The 17,038-nt window shown below is 47.8% G+C and overlaps 2 protein-coding genes across 2 annotated transcripts in view; both read left to right on the top strand.

Moving 5' to 3' along the window:
* The window catches only part of LOC102856760 (60S ribosomal protein L14-like), a 4,403-nt gene extending 398 nt beyond the window's left edge, over nt 1–4,005 (top strand). Inside the window, exons 2-6 of the mRNA XM_006893070.1 lie at nt 247–348; nt 1,067–1,161; nt 3,061–3,160; nt 3,247–3,300; nt 3,685–4,005. Coding sequence (XP_006893132.1) covers nt 247–348; nt 1,067–1,161; nt 3,061–3,160; nt 3,247–3,300; nt 3,685–4,005 — 672 coding nt within the window. The remainder of the gene's footprint in view (nt 1–246; nt 349–1,066; nt 1,162–3,060; nt 3,161–3,246; nt 3,301–3,684) is intronic.
* Nucleotides 4,006–6,726: 2,721 nt separating this feature from the next.
* LOC102856349 (zinc finger protein 621-like) lies at nt 6,727–13,568 on the top strand. The gene is made up of 5 exons (XM_006893069.1): nt 6,727–7,002; nt 7,109–7,194; nt 9,716–9,858; nt 10,411–10,518; nt 12,514–13,568. The coding sequence occupies exons 1-5, from the start codon at nt 6,727–6,729 to the stop codon at nt 13,566–13,568; spliced, it is 1,668 nt and encodes a 555-aa protein (XP_006893131.1).
* The last annotated feature ends 3,470 nt before the right edge of the window (nt 13,569–17,038 follow it).

Below are 17,038 nucleotides of genomic sequence, written 5' to 3'. Positions count from 1 at the left end.
CTGGGGACCAGCGGGGGCGGCCGGGGACGTGCGGAGTTGGGGACCCGCGGGGACGTGCAGCCGGCTGGAGCCGGGCTTTCTCGGCCGCTGCTCCCGCCCGGCTCCGTCTGTCCACGTTGTTTCCCGGTGCCGGGCATGTTTCCACCCGCCTTTCGGGACCCACACTCAGCCTCGGGGTCTCTGACCTGCGGAGCGTTGTAAGCTTGCGTGCCTTGCAATAAACCTCGTTGCCCACCTTCGTTGTAGGTGTTCAGGCGCTACGTGGAGGTTGGCCGGGTGGCCTACATCTCTTTCGGACCCCATGCCGGGAAACTGGTCGCGATCGTAGACGTTATTGATCAGAACAGGGTGAGTGGAAGGAAAAATGTGCCCGATATCTTATGTGGAAATGCTGATGGGGAGGGAACCGGGTCCTGCCGGAGTCAGCCAGGACTGCTTGGTTTAAATAAAACTTCTGCCATTTAAAAGTAGCTTAATCCACTGATGGACGTATAAGTGAGTTATGTGCGACGTTTAGTTTTTAGTATCATTCCAAGCATCTAAAAGCATTATATTTGGTAATTACCATTTGAGACCTGTGGAGTCCCGCACTTACTTGACGGCACCAACTTAAGGAGCCTAGTGTCTTAGTAGGTATGGAGTTGCACTGTCAATCCAGAGATAGGCGGTTTGAATCCACTACCGACTTCAATGGAGAAACACAGGCGATCTCCTCCCCTGCGATTTAAAACCTATGAAAACTCAAAGACTCACTGGAGGGTCAGATAGGAATCTGTTCTGAGCAGTGAGGAGGGAAAAGGTTGAGAATTAAAGGTTTGGCATTACCACTTAATTTATCGACGTTCACTGCCTTTATAGTGTGCTGATATGTAGGGTAATTGTGGTGAGCAAAAAAGATGGGGCTGTGTAATTCAAGTTGAAAAGACTACCAAGAAATGAGTCTTCTCTTTCTGAGCGGTCAATTAAGCAGTAAGAATTTGGTGGTACAAAAAAGTAGTAATACAGAGGATCTGTTGCTTTTTTATTATTACTGTTCTGTAGCGATCCTTGATCTTCTGTGTTCTAGGCTCTGGTTGATGGACCATGCACTCAAGTAAGGAGGCAAGCCATGCCTTTCAAATGCATGCAGCTCACCGACTTTGTCCTCAAGTTCCCACACAGGTAAAAACTCAAAACAGTACTGAAGGTTGCGAATGACTCAGGTTCCTGGAAATAGGACAAAGGACAAGTATTATTCACTTTTTTTTTTAAATGACCATTTCTAGTAATTTAATCACTTTTAACTGCAGCATGTAAAATGACTTCAGAATATAGAAAGTTCAATTAAAGGACTTCAATACACATTGGAAGATAAAATGTGCAAAACCTATTCAGCCTTAATGAAAGAATGTTCCATAACACTGAGCTTTAGGCTTATACATTCTGTGTAGTTAATAATAAACAAAATTTGAAATGTAAGAATCTGCTGCAATCCCGAGGGCAACCAGTTTTAATCAGCCAGCTTCTCTGCACAGGAGGATGGACAATTTCCCCACTTGAAATTAACTGCCTCCCAAAACCCACTTGAGGCTTAACTATGGGTCAATTTTGACTCAGACACACAACAACAAGAGCACTTTTAGGTCTTGAGAAATTGAGCTCTTTTGAACCTGTCTTAGTTTTTTACTTTAAAAGAAAAACTTTGTTCTTAGGTGTTAGATACAATGTTTGTGTTTAGTATCTTTCACTGGAAAAAAAAATAAGATACAGTGCAACATTAGCAAGTCTGCTTTATTCTCATGTGTAGTGTCAGTGACTCTAGTTGTTTGCATCCCAGAGCCTACTGTGTTCTTTTAGATAACGTGTGTTTCATTGATTTTGGTGCAACTCTAGAGCTGACGGTCTCCCCTGGTGTATTTGAGGCGGTGAGAGGTTCTGGTTTATGACAGAGGTAAAAATTACAGATGTGAAAACACTGCTAAATGGCTAAAAAGTGGCGATCCTCAACAAAACCACAGAGATCCTTACATCCCTGCTAGGATTTATAAAGAAAACATACGGGCAATAAGATGGAAGAGTCAGCTATCTTCTATTGCTGACATAAATAATGTGGCTGTTGTTCTTCCAAAAATTAAACAATAGAAATCCTGACACGTGCAAACATTGCTACGTTACATTCCTATGGAGGTAGTTTGGTTCTCTTACTGGATTGTGTTGTGCTGTAGTGACTATATTTAACAAATGTAAGTTTATTATCTGAACATGCAGTCTATGATTTAAAGCATTGGATTACTTAGGGGATTACCCCCCCCCTTTTTTTTTAAATTGTTGGATGAAAATAAAGGCTGTTGAGATCACTGCTTCAATAGTATAAGACCTGCATCATAAACTTGCCAGTAATAAAAGCAACACTCTGTGGCAGGTGAACAAAACTGTCACAGTTTGCGTTTGCTATAGCAGAGAAGTCTAACCTATTCCGGTTTTCTCTTCTCAGTGAGACAAGCCGTTATATAGACTTAAACAGCCTTTGGTGAAGGAAAAAAAAACCCTAAATGTGCCATTAGTTATATTACACTCTTTGGTCCTGCATAATTTCCTGGATGCTTTTGAAATGCCAACAGTACCTCCTAACAGTAGCAAAGAAGCCCATTTTCTCACACCTCGCTGGACTGCATGTTATCCCTTGGCACAAGTGACCACAGTCTAATACACAAAAAAGAGGCATCTCTTGGCCTTTTACGTTTTGTTCTCACATAGTAAATCGTACATTTCTGGTCATGGGTTATTGAAAATTATCTCTAGGCCTTCATTTGTCCAGCTAATCACTCGCCATGGGTCAGAATTTCAAATAATAATTACAGCATTGCTGTGGAATGAGTTTGTGGTTGACTATGGAAAAAATTCCTGAATTTATGGCAGCAAAAAATTAATAACTTATCCTGGGCATTGTTTCAGGTGTTTCAGGAAATTAAGCTGGGAGCATGCTGAATTTGTTAAAGGTTTCTGTCCATAAAATGGACTACTGCAGTTTTTATTAAGACTGCAGCTCTTAAGCTGATTTTTGTTGCTCTCACTTTTCAGTGCCCGCCAGAAATACGTTCGACAAGCCTGGCAGAAAGCCGATATCAATACAAAATGGGCAGCCACAAGATGGGCCAAGAAGATTGAAGCCAGAGAAAAGGTGATGATTTGAGATCATTTTTATTAAAAGGTTGGGAATGGTAGTGCCAGAGGATAATGCATTTACACCACCACCCCTTTTTACAGAAAGCCAAGATGACAGATTTTGATCGCTTTAAAGTCATGAAAGCAAAGAAAATGGTAAGTTTTGATGAATCCTTTGTAAAAATAGAAACTTTTCTATTGTGTCATGCATATTTGTCTAATCTTAGATCAGGAGAGGAAGGGAGTAGTAGCCCATTAAAAACTTCTGACTTGAGTTCTTTTACTTTAAGGAATTTTATCTTTTCATTCATTATATCATCCTGGGAATTGTGGTGATACTTTCCTACACAGGAATTTTTATTAAATTAGAATCTTCCCAGAAATAGAGGCCCAACTGAAAGTCTTGAAGATTCTGGGGCTTACATCTTTAGTTCATTGTAGCTTACACTTGCAACAAGAATGTTATTAGAATGTTAGTATCATATTTTATAATTGATAGGATTTTCTATACATAAAGCTAATATTATCTGCCTTTTTCAGAGGAACAGATTAATAAAGCATGAAGTTAAGAAGCTTCAGAGGGCAGCTCTCCTGAAAGCTTCTCCTAAAAAAGCAGCTGCTGTGAAGGGTGCTGCTGCAGCTGCTGCCAGGGCTGGGAAGGTGTCGCCCAAGAAGGTGACTGCTGCAGGCAAGAAGGAGAAGGCCCCCGCCCAGAAGGAGAAGGCTGCCGGCCAGAAAGAGAAAGCCCCGGCCCAGAAGGAGAAGGCTGCCGGCCAGAAGGCTGGACCTCCAAAAGCTCAGAAGGGTCCGAAAGCCCCAGCCCAGAAAACTGCTCCAAAGGCATCGGGCAAGAAAGCCTAAGAGGCTGTTATAAAAGCAATAAAGTTTCTTTGTGACAGACATGTAGATAGTGTTTGTACCTATGGGCATTCTCTGGGGCTGGGGTTAAGAGACAGATGGAGGGAGGGAGGGTTAGTTCCATCCTTGGAAAATTGGTTCTTTGTCTCACCCTAGGTGTATGACCCTGGAAAGAGTAAGGAATAAAATTACTACTTTGTGCCCTGATAATAACAGATGGTTAAGCTAGAGGGAAATCTACCAACACATTCTGATTTGGAGCTGTTGAAAAATCTAGATACATAATAGTCTACCTCTGTTATGGAAGACTATCTACTTGTCCTGTTCTTTAAAGAGAAAAGATAGTGAAGGGTAGGAAGATTGATTGCAAAGTTGGAGCCAGGTTTAAATCCTCTTAGCCTGCCTGAGAACATATACTTGAACCTCACACACAAATAGTTCCTGGTCTTGGGCAAGAATGGTGGGACTTACTTTCACAAAAATGTCCTGACATCTAATCAGAGAAAAGATGAATCTGCCTGATGTGATGGGCCACTGTATCATGTAAGTCCATTTCAGCACCAGCCTCTGAAGTCAGTCAGCCTGGACCCACCCCTAACAAGGGATCCTAGTAAAATCTCCCTGCCAGGTTTTGGGAGGCCTGGAGAACACAAGCAGCAGAAGTGTTTTAAGGGTTGGTGGGCTTTGCTGAATACACCAGCTGACTTAAAGGCACTAGGTATGCGGCTGTACTTAGCCTGGGCCAGGCAGCCACTCACTGGTCAGCTATCAGGACTGAGCAAGGCTTTTGAAGACTGATGATTTGAACCAGAATTTGCATGAACTCTGACTGCAACTCACAGGGTGCTGAGTGCTAAAGAGTTGCCCTGCCAATCCAGCAGTTTGTGGTTCAAATCCAGCTGCTGTTCCTTGGGAGAAAGATGGGCAATCCGGGATTTACAGCTTCTGAAAAGGTGTTGGAGGGTCAGCTCTGAGTCAGACTCTACACAACAGTGACAAGAGTATTTACTGGCACAGAACTTGGGAATCTGCTGGCTGTGCAACTTGCCCCCACTATGCCTCCAGTGCTCTCTCCATTTCTTGAATATGAAAAAGAAGCACTTAGTTAAACCTGCAGGAGAAACTGAAAGGATGTGTCCAGTTCTTTATATGCAGAGGTAGGATCCCACCCCCCCCATCCCTCGCTAGTATTTAATGTTTACTTGAACACCACTTTGTCATGGGAAAACTTCTTTTTCTAATGAAGAAAGCTGATAAAGGGCATGGACAGGATTGTGACGAAAAGAACCCAGATGAAATTGAACACTAGAAAGTGACCTGTGTATATTTGGCACTTGGCTCCCTATTATTTTTAAAAATTAATACTTTTTTAAATTTGGTGTACCACTGAATTAGATCCGACTGGCACAGGAGGGGTCCGCCCTCCTCCTGTGGAGCATCTAGTGGATTAGAATCGCACACTTTCAGGGTTGCAGTCCAGCTTCTTGCTACTAGGCCACCAAAGCTTTCTGGCTCCCTATTACTTTGGTTAGTTTGCCTCTAATACCCTCTCACATGGCTTGGTTCTAGGAAGTGAGAAAAAACTGCCCTGCCTTCTTATGTGCCGTTGAGTCGCTTGCAGCCCTAAACTCTGCTCTGTCCTGTGCCAATTGCACTGTCTCTGACACTCCCATCCCGATTATCCCAGTCAATCAATCCACCTCATAGAGGGCCTTCCCCTCCTGCGCTGTCCCTCCACCCTCCCAGTCAATCAATCCACCTCATAGAGAGCCTTCCCCTCCTGCGCTGTCCCTCCACCCTCCCAGTCAATCAATCCACCTCATAGAGGGCCTTCCCCTCCTGCGCTGTCCCTCCACCCTCCCAAGCATGATGTCCTCCTCCAGGAAGGACAGGGCTGTAAAAATAGCCCTGCCTTGTACCCAAGGAGAATCCTTGATTCTTCTACTGTTGGGTGGAGCAAGCACTTCAGGACCTCTTGAAGTGCTTGCTGCAAAAGATCAAGATCTAAACACCAAGAATTCTCACCAATAGACAACAACTTGATAGATGGAGAAAAGATTGAAACTCTGAATGGCTTCATTGTTTCTTGGATTGACAACCAGCACACTTGGTACCAGCAGTCAGGAACATGGCCCTGGGAAACATCAGACAAGGGTGTCTCCAAATAACTGAGGAGCAATGATGTCAGTTTGAGGACAACGGTGCGCCCGATTCAGGTTGTGGACTTTTCAATCACATGCTATGCATCTGAGAACTGGACATTCAATAAAGATGACAGAGAATCGGTGCTTTTCAGCTGGGGTCTTGGAGAAGAGCACTAAATATCTCGTACACTGCCAAGAGAAATAAGTTTTGGACAGAGTGCTCCTTGGAAGCAAGGATGGTAAAGCTAAGACTCACTTTGGACATGTTAAGAGGGACTATTCCTTGTAAAGGACATACTTAGAAAGGTTGAGGGTCAGCAAAAAATAGGCCCTCAATGAAATGAATTGACATAGTAAATGCAGCAATGGCCTAGAATATGTCAGATGTGGATGGTACATGACAAGATTGCACCCAGTTCTGTTATTCATAGGGTCGCTATGAGTCGTACTCGACACCACATTCTCTTAACACCTGGGGAGTCCAGGCCTTGGACATCAGAGCGATGGCGGCGGCCAGTTAATTAACCAGGGTTAGGTTTGTACATTGGGTGAGATCTGGACCAGCCCTGGCGGCACCGCGATGGGTCGACCAGCGCGGAGGCTGGTCCCCGGAGGACCCGGCGATAGGTGGCGCTGTGACTCCGCGCCCGTCACGGACGCTCTGGCCGGAACCCGCCTCAGTCACCCCGCCTTTTCCGCCGGGCTGGCGAATCACGTGGGAGCCGGGGAGCCGGGATCACCGAGACGAGCGGCCTTCCGGAAACCTAGAGCGGCGTTGGCAATGCTCTCGCTTGCGGCTGGGCTTTTAATCGCCCGCTTCTTGGGGTTCCAAGTGGAAGGTCCTGGGCTGCAGCGGGTTCTCCATGCCAGGCCCGCCCGATGCCGGCCTCCTTGCTTTCCCTGCTTGCTGGTCAGATTTCCTTCCCGTGACCTCTGTCCCAATGGCGGTCCGCCCTTTCAAGCCCCGTATCCCCGGCCCCGGGGCCTCGCAGAAACCCCCCAAGGTGGCCGCGCGGTTTCCCCGGGCCCAGCTCCTTCCCACGGAGACGTGAACCTTATTTCTTTCTTCTAGAGCGTGACCTGACTCTCTCCCGTGGCCGGTACTGACGTTTCTCAAGTTTGGGGGCCCCTGCTTCTTGGGACAGCTATTCAGATCACCTGCGGGACACTGGGTGCTTTCCTCTCTCCTGTCCCTCTTTCATTCAGAGGCACCATTTGGGGGGGGGGGTGTCATTGCCATAATTCCTGCCGGCAATGAAATTTTCTGTTGGTACAGAACTAACCTGATCCTTTGGTCTGCGTTATGCAAATGAATGGCATTCAGGAAAGCCCTTCATCCAGTCTAACCTGGGCAGTGGACGATTGTCCAGCAGGATCAGACAGAGCAGCTGAGGATGAGATGGGGACACTCGCAAGAAAATATAACAAGCGGGGCACAGAGAAGACACTGGGGATAGTGCTGGGACCAAGAACATGGAGAGGGTGGTAACGAGGGGGGGGGGGCCGCAACCAGAAATGGCTCTGGGTGATGCTGGACAGAGTCCATCCCGTTCTTGACTCTTCTCTTGGCTTCCAAGGTTCTTCATTTTCCTATCCCAGAAGACAGTACATGAAGCTAGGGGACACCAGCCATGCTCCCTCAGGTGAGATGAACCTCCTTGCTGTCTGTTTTGATTCACATTAGCCTTCAGATCCAAACCCACCGCTTTGGAGGTGATTCCACTGGCAAGGAGGCTGAAGGACAGAGCAGAACTGCCCCACTGAGTTTGTAAGGCTTTAGGTGTTTATAAGGGGCTCATAACGCTGATGCCTCCCTTACCAGCTGAGGACTTAACCACTGTATCACCACCAGGACTCCTTAGCTATCAGAGATTGTTGCTGTCAGGTGCCGTCGAGCCATCTAGGGCTCCCAGTGACCCTGTCCTGCACTGTCCTCACGCTCCCAGATACATTCGAGTCCTGTACAGTCACTGTCAGTTCATCTTGTTGAGAACTTTCACTGTCGCTGCCTCTGAGGAGCTCCCAGCTTGCCCTTCTTCCAAGTCAGAACTTGTTTCTTCTTTTAGCAAATCCATCAGGTCTCCCTCCTCCAAAGAGCAGGTTGCCCTGTTAGGATGACGTTGGCAGGTTAGCCATGTTCTTGGAGAAATCTCGAGCCCAGTGCTGGAGGCTTGTTTCTGTGAGGTGACACACGTTGCCTGCGGCTCACAGAGCTCCTGGGAAGCCGATCTGAACGTTGCTCTTTCCTGCGGCATCCTCACAAACTTGGATAACTCTTAAGTCACATTGTGACCATCACTGTGTCTGTCCATCCTTGAGGGTCTTCCTCTCCTCCTCTGACCTCTCCATCTTCCCCAGTAAGATGCCTTTTCTCCAGGACTGGCCCTTCCTCACGATTTATAAGTTGGAGGCTTAGTGAGTGGAAAAGCCCAAGTGTGATGTTTGACAGATCTGGTTGATAGCAGCCCTCCCACTTCCTGGTCTTGGGCAAAATAATGAATCTCTTGGAACCACGGTATCATCATTTGAAAAATAGGGGTGATAATTCTGACGTCGCATATATATTGTAAAGATTAAATGAAATACAGGACTTAAAAATGCCCACCTAGAACCATGGAGATCCAAGAAAATTTTGTCACCAAGCCCAGTGGTGATCTTAAAGGAAGGCCAGACCTTCAGAGACAAAGACTTTCCTCCAGACCCGCAGAGAGATAAGGTTTTCCTCTAGGGTTCTGTTTAGACTTCCAGACTCCTAAATGTTGAGATAATAGATTTCTGTTTGCTAGAGCCATAATAAATAAAAGTGCCCACCTAACAGCCTGGTGCGCAGGGATCAGTCAGCAAGTCTTGGTTCCTTTTTCTCTTGGGAAGGTGGACCTTGTCCCAGGGATTGGCAGAGATGAGGGCAGTCTTGCCTTGGTGGTGTGGATCTCAGAAGACTGGAGACTGGTCTGTGCTCAGGGCGGGGTCCTGGCCACAGGTCTGTGTAGACACATGGTCAGAGCAAAACCTAGGACAGGGAGGCTGCAAAACCTAGGACAGGGAGGCTGCCGTCCTCCAGGAGCGAGCCCACTACCTGGATAGGGAAAGAAGGTGCAAAGTGCTGGGGGAATATATCTCAGTATCAGGATATGTCCTCTGCATGTAGTGGAAGATGTGAGTGAAGAGCACAGAGAAGCGGGCTGGGAAGGGGGTCCTTTCCATCATTGGAAACCAGTGGAGACTTTGAGCCGTGAAAGCCGTCTGTAGAGATTCACTGGCTGGATTCGGGGACTGCATGTGGGTAGGAGATAACAGAAGGACAGCCTGTTAGTGCCAGGAATATCAGCGTTGCTGTAGTCACAAGGCTGAGAGCAGCAGAAGCTGGACTGTGCTCTTGGGGTGACAGTATTGGTCCAGAGGGGTACCCATTGAAAATGGAAACACTAAGGGCCGGCCCCTCATGCTGGTGACTCCTCTCACCTGTGTAAACCTTTGGGACACAGAGCCGCAGTCCCCACCAGATCCATCCTTTTCCCTGAAGTTCAGGCCCCTCCTGGTCCCCTCTCCCATCCCTGGAACCTGAGCAGAATTCTGTTGTTTCAGGAGTTGGTGACCTTTGAGGATGTGGCCGTGTACTTCACCCCGCGTCAGTGGTCCAGCTTGGACACTGCACAGAGGACCCTGTACCGGGAGGTGATGCTGGAGAATTATGCAAACCTGACTTCCCTGGGTGAGAGCTCTTCCGGGGCCTATGATAGCAGTGTGACTTCTTCCGTTAGGATGTTGGGATTTTTCGCTGGCCCTTAGCTTTGATTGCTATAAAGAGTTCTGGAATCACCAGCCCTGGCGCGCTGGGTACACAGAGCCCAGGTTCTCTTGGTTTTGAAACTGGACATCTTACTCCCCAGGGAGGGATGGTGTTCTGGGCCCTGGGAGAAAGGACCTGTCCAAATCCACAGGGGGTTCGTCCATCCTTCCTGTTGCCTGGAGACTTGGCCTTCACCTTTGCAGAGAGGCTTTTGGAGTGTCAGCACGTCCCTTTCAGAGGGAATTCCCTTTGTTCAAAGATAGGACCAGATTGCAAAGTTCCTCCCCGGGAGAATCAGCATCTCCCTGGCTTTGTTTGGAGACGTCCTCACAACCTCCTGGTAGCTCGCCTGGTCTCCTGGATGTTCACTCCATTTCTCTCTCCAACTTGGGCACTGGAGGGCAGGCTGGACGTGATCTCAAGCCAATCTGGATGACTTCCCTTAACTTGTCTCTCTTCTTTTCCTTCCTGAAGTAGCGTTTCCGGTGGTCAAACCTGCTCTCATCTCCCTGCTGGAGCGAGGGGATGCACCATGGGGCCCCGATCCCTGGGAAGCAGAGGCTTGGAAAGGCTCCTGTCCAGGTGAGTGGGAGAACACCGCCTCGTGTCCTGTGTTGTTTTCCTGGTTTCACATCCAGGAGCGTGCCTTTGGCTCTGGCCTGTTCTCCGGGCTCTTGGCTCTCACGGGGTGCCAGCCCTTAGCTGGGGGAATCCATGCTGTCCTCACACCCTGAGGGCCTCTCTCCATCAGAGGAGCGGCTCCTGAATCACTTTTTCTTTTTTCATTTACGATTAGAAATAGTTAATTCCATGCCAGTGTTTAGTGGGAGTTCAGTCAAACTTTAATACAGATACACCTCTATAAACCACATGAATTTATGTCTTTTGCTCCACATTTTTCACTCACTTTTCCCAGAACCTTCTATTTGCGATCTGTTTTGGGGGAGTTATGGTGGTAGCCAGGCACCATTTAGGGCTTTGGGTCTCAATGGAAAGGAAGCTAAGATTTGCGTGGTCCCGGAGACCTTTGGATTACTGGTCCGTTTGTGTTTGATAGTCTTTCCCTTGTTTCTTGCTCTGGACAGGGAGAGACCACTAATTTCACTTTCGGTGGCCATTCGAAAGCTTTTGAGATCTCCTTCACTTAGATAGGATGCGGAACAGTTTGTCTGTGGGCTGTGTTATGCCTCTTGACCTTGATTTCTCCTAAAACTATAGTCATGAGCACACCCCACATCCAGGAACTCGTGCTCACACAGTGTTTAGGGCTAGTAAGTTTTCTTGACTTGCTCTCTGTGTGCTCTGCTGTGTTCATGAGTCTGTTTACAGCTCAGATAGAAATACTGTCCACCAAACGTGTATACAGTGCTGTCTGTAGTCCTTCAGCCTTCCTTTACTTAATCGTGGGTTTATTTATCTGTGTATTTACTTTTTTAAATTTTTTATTGTTTTGTGTGTGTACTGTCAAATCAGATCTGACTGGTACAGGAGGGGATTGTCCCTCCAGCCTTTAGTGGATTCAAACCGCCTACCTCTGGGATTGTGTATTTATTTTTAGATTAGATGTTTGTTAGTACTGATTGTAGTAATGCAGGATTGTACATGTGGTAGTATTTATCTTTGTTGTCTGTAACTCTCGTGCACCTCTCTCTGTCTTCCTTTTCCTTAGTGACATTTTACTCATCATCCTCTTTTTGCATGTTGCCTTTCCCTTCACACAAATTTTGTATCTCTTATTTAAAGTAAAAACCAAACCCACCATTGCCATGTCAGTCCTTCTCGCAACATTCCTTGTACATCTTCACGGGAGGAGACTGCCCGTCTTTCTCCCATGAGTGGCTGGTGAATTTGAACCACTGACTTTTCAGTTAGCAGCCTGATAGGTTCCACAACACACCACCGAACTCCTTAGTGATTTTTCTCTCTTGTATTATTGTGCTTTTCGCTTGCCAGTCATTGAGCTGCGCTGCAATCCCAAAGGCACATTGTTTGAATGCACCAGCTGCTCTGCATGAGAAAAAGGGGCATTGTCTTCTCATGCAATTAACTGCCTCTGAAAATCTGCTGGAGGGCCAACTATGGGTCAGTTCTGACTCGATGGTACATAACAACAACATTGAGTTCTGGTGGCACTGTGGATTGTGAGTTACCCTGGTAAACTCAAAGCTGGCACCTCTCCATTGGCTTTAATCCTTTCTCTTCTTGTACAATTTACAGCCTCCAGGAACCCCACTATGAATGAGCTGACTGTGAGTTTGTCTCAACTTAATGGCTTGTTTTTTGATTGTTGATGAAAAAGCGTGCGTGGTGTAATGTTGGGCCACTGACAAAAAAGTTGGTAGTTTGAATCCACCTGCTGCTCCATGGGAGAAAGATGGGGCAGCCTGCTTCCGTTAGGGCTTCCAGCCTTGTGAACCGGGAGTGGGGGTCACCGCGATTCAGAACTGTCTCTGGCATTGTGTTTAGTTTATCATTGATGCGTTTCTATAAATCACTTTCTTCAAGGGAAACATCCAGACCCCTGGATCCTATTTTCTTCCACTCCATTAACTGGGAACGCATGTGGTTTTTGCTCAGGTGGTGAGTCTTGGATCAAGAACGAAGAGCCAACATTCAAGCAGGAAATCTCTGAAGAAACAGAGCTTCCAATGGTGCCTGTGGAGGGACTTGTCCGCAGCGAGTCTGCACACTGCGATTTGAAAAGCGAGACAGTGAAGCAGATCTTCAGCCCCAATCCGAACCTCATCCTTCGAGGCGGAATGAAGTTCTACGAGTGCAAAGAATGTGGGAAAATCTTCAGATACAACTCGAAGCTTGTCCGCCACCAGATGAGTCACAGCAGAGAAAAGCCCTTTAAGTGTAAGGAGTGTGGCAAAGCTTTCAAGTCCAGCTACGACTGCATCGTGCATGAGAAGAATCACATTGGCAAAGGGCCTTACGAGTGCAAAGTCTGCGGCAAAGCTTTGAGTTCCAGCACAGCCCTGACGCAGCACCAGCGGATCCACACGGGAGAGAAGCCCTACACGTGTAAGGAGTGCGGAAAGGCTTTCCGGAGGAGCGCAGCCTTCCTTCAGCATCAGAGGCTGCACACCGGGGACAAACTCTATAAATGCACCAACTGCTGGAAAGCCTTTGGGTGTCGGTCCCTGTTTATCGTCCATCAGCGAATTCACACCGGGGAGAAGCCTTTCCAGTGCGAGGAGTGCGGCAAGGCCTTCACACAGAAGGTGGCCTCCATCCAGCACCAGAGAGTCCACACCGGGGAGAGACCCTACGAGTGCAGGGTGTGCGGGAAGGCCTTCAAGTGGTACGGCAGCTTTGTGCAGCATCAGAAACTGCACCCCGTGGAGAAGAAGCCGGGCAGGGGCCGCGAGCCACCCCTGCTCCGTCCCCAGGGGCCACCTCCAGCCTTGTCTCCTGTCCTGCCCCAAGGTCCCTGCTCTGCACCAGCTCTGACTTCATTGACACTGCCACATACTGTGCTCATTCCTACCTCAGGCCCTTTGTTCATGCTGCTGCCCGCCTCTGGAATGCCGCCGTCACCCGTCCACATCGTGCGTGTCTTCCAAGGCCTTACGCCCACAGTGAAGCCCTCCCTGCTGATTCTGACCCCTGCTGCTCACCCCTCATGAGCTCTGCCTTGGCTCTCCTGTGGTTCTTCGATCCTGCAGGTCTCCAACCCAATTTGAGTTTCATTTGTGTGTGTTTTTTCTTTACGTGTGTGACAACTGCTACAGTATAAAAGCCATTATAATTTGCATAGATTTAAAGACTATTTATGTTACTAAATCTCTGTATTGAGTTGTTGTTGTTGTTTTTATGTGCCATCAAGTTGCCTGCAACTCATAGTGACCCTATGTACAACAGCCCTTAACCCTGCTCTATCCTGTGCCAATCTTATTGTCTCTGACACACCTCCCCCCATTACCCCAGTCACTGAGTCAATCCATCTCATCAAGGGTCTTCCTCTCCTGCGCTGTCCCTCCACTTTCCGAAGCATGCTGTCCCTCTCCAAGGACTGGTCCCTCCTTGAAACATGTCCAAAGTATGTCAGACAGAGCTTCAGAATCCTTGGCTTCAAGGAGCAGCCTCTTACCCTTTTCTAGGATGAATCTGTTCTCGCAATCCATGGCATATTCAGTACTCTTCTTCAGCACCACAGATGCCTGTGTTGGGTAGAAAACAGAAACACATGACCTTTGCACTGGTCCCTTTTACGTTTTGAACAACTGCTTTGTGGGAATATTAGTGTTAGAAGTGCTGGGAGAGCATGGTGGCTGTTAAGGTTGGGAAGAGGGTGTCCCTGTGTTGGGCCGCTGATTAAGAAGCAGGAGGGGCCATGCGATCTGCAGGAATAGAGTTGGACAAGCGTCCAGCAGTTAGAATGCTCACACTGCCCTCCAGTCAGAACCAACTCGTAGCTGACCGTCCATCGGGTATCTGAGGCTGTGAATTGAACTGGATATTGCCCATCTTTCTCCTGTGGGTCAGCTGGTGGATTCCGGCCACCAGGAAGGCATGGACTTTGAGTTAGCCTCATAGCTCCCTGTGGGCCAGGGACTCGGTGGGATATTAACGCAAATGAGGTGGTTTTGTCCTTAGTCCGGATCATTGAGGCTTCTGCGCCTGTGAGCAATGATCACGTGAGATGACCAGTGAAGAAAGACAAGTGTGCAATGATGACAGTGGCATCAGGCCTTTGCCTGATAGCACTCACGTCCGGTCATGACTTGAAACACGAGGGAATCCTCTTTTTCTGTAGTTTTGCTTTGGTATCAAGATAAATATTTAAGTTTCATTTCTGAAGTGAAAAGCCAAAAGCGTGCATCTCTGCTGCATTTGGTGCACCTTTTGTTTTTCTCTTGGTCTTACACTTAAGTGTTGTGACCTTTAAGTAGGAATTGGACACATTATTAGGGAAGGAGGAGAAAGAACATCTGTTTGGAAGAAGTCTGACTTAGCATCCAGAAATTGTTGTCTTGGAATCAAGGTGCTGTGTAGGGTGGGCTCGGGACCCCGATGACTGAGGAGGAGTCTGTAATGAGTTGCACCGCTCTCCCAAGGGCTGGCTGGTGTCTCCAGCTCCAACCCACTGCCTGGGGCTCCGTGGGAGAAAGGTGTAGCCTCAAGCCTGTCAGAAGCTGCCACAGTTGGAATCGACTGACAATGAGGGAATGTGGCGGGTCAGGGCCGAGACTTAGGTAGTGGCTGAGGACGTGGCATTTGGGTTGCCTATAGTATGGATGAGGAACTTAACTGTGCCCAAACCATGACTACTAAAAGAACTTGAGTAATCAATTTTCGGTGTTAATGTAAACTTGAGGTCCTTAACCATCGGTGGCCAACACCGTACATTTTATCTTCTGGGTTACTTTTGTCATTCAGATGTTTCTCTGTAGCAGTGAACAGAAAACCCTTTAAATTATTGTTTGGTGGATTGGCTGAGACACAGCAACTGCATGTGCTAAAAAATGCAGCCCTGCCTGGTCCTGCTCCGTCCCCATTCCGCTGGCTGACCCCGTGGCTGCAGCCCCATGGTCAGTTCATCCGCCTTATGTGCTGACCCTCTGCTTTCCAGACATGCTGCCCTCCTCTTAGGACTGCCCCTGCCCCCCCCCCCAAATGTGCCACATCATCCCTGCTTCTAAAGGAGTCCTGGAGGTGGAGCTGTGAAGTTGCTTACCAAAGGACTGACTGACAGAACGTACTCAGCTGCTTTTCAGGATTCTGAAAAAGATTACAACCAAAAAAAAAAATTACAACTGCCTATGGGCATTTCTGCTCTGCAACGTGGTATCATTGATTCAGAACTGATTTGATAGCATCTAACATGGACCAAAGTGCTGAGGAGCAATGATGTGAGCTTGAGGACTAAGGTGTGCCTGATTCAGGTCATGGTCCTTTCAGTCACTTGCTGTGCTCCTACGAGGTAGACGGTGAGTAAGGATGACAAAAGAGGGGAGCTCTGGTGGCCTAGAGACAAGAAGCTGCACTGCAATCCCAGTGGTTCACAGTTCAAATCCATCAGATGCTCTGCTGGAGAAGGAGGGGCAGTCTCTTCTGTACCAGTCAGATCTGATTTGATGGTACACACACACAAAAAGAAAAATTTAAAAAAAAGGATGACAGAAGAATTGATGCCTTTGAGCTGTGATGTTGGAGAAGAATAATGACTCTCCCATGGACTGCCAAAACAAAATGCTTAGAGAAAAGTGCAGCCAGAATGCTCCATATTGGCAAGGAGGGTGAAGCTTTGCCTTTGAACGGTCTGCTAGGAGAGGCTAGTCCTTGGACAGGGACATTATGTTTAGAAAGGTGGAGGGACAGCAAAGGGGAGAGGAAGACCCCCGGTGAGACGGATTGATGCCGTGACTGCAGCAATGAGCTTGAGTGTTTCAGGGATGATGATGATGGCACAAGATAGAGCAGGGTTCAGATCTCTTGTTCATAGGGTCTCTGAGTCACACCCGACTCAGCACCTGAGGACAACGGGGTCTATAAGGAGCTGAGCTGCTTCCCCAAAGCCCACACCTCCCTGCCCATTTGAATGCACCAGGGGCTACAAGGGAGAAAGATGGCCAATCTCCTGTGTGACTTACAGCCTTGAAAACTGCGGTCAGCTACAAGTTGGCTCTGACTCAACAGCAATGAGTTAAGAACAACAACAAAGTTAATGTGATTCACTTAGTGACCCCGTGGGACCGAATAGCCCTGGCCCCTGGGCTCTGGAGTCAGTAAATGTTTATGAAGTGGGCTGCCACACCTTTCTCCCGTGGAGTGCGGGGTAGCTTTGAACCACCGACATTCTGGTGAGCAGCCTGATGATGTGACCACCATACGACCAGGATTCCTCCATTAACCTCCAGTACTGTCTTGCTGCTCCCTGGCAGAGCTGCATTTCAGAGATCCTTTGACTCACTCACTCTCATACATGCCTGTTGTTGTTATGTGCCATCGAGTCGCTTGCAACTCACAGCGACCCTATGTACAAGAGCTCTAAACTCCGTTCTATCTTGTGCCAACCTCGCTGTCTCAAACACACTCATTCCCACCACTCCAGTCACAGAATCCATCCATCTCATTGAGGGTCTTCCTCTCCTGC

This window comes from Elephantulus edwardii, unplaced genomic scaffold (genome assembly GCF_000299155.1).
Source record: "Elephantulus edwardii isolate Elephantulus edwardi_28Jun2011 unplaced genomic scaffold, EleEdw1.0 scaffold00121, whole genome shotgun sequence".
In the NCBI taxonomy this organism is placed as follows: domain Eukaryota; kingdom Metazoa; phylum Chordata; class Mammalia; order Macroscelidea; family Macroscelididae; genus Elephantulus; species Elephantulus edwardii.
This window is presented reverse-complemented; position numbering and strand designations above follow the sequence as displayed.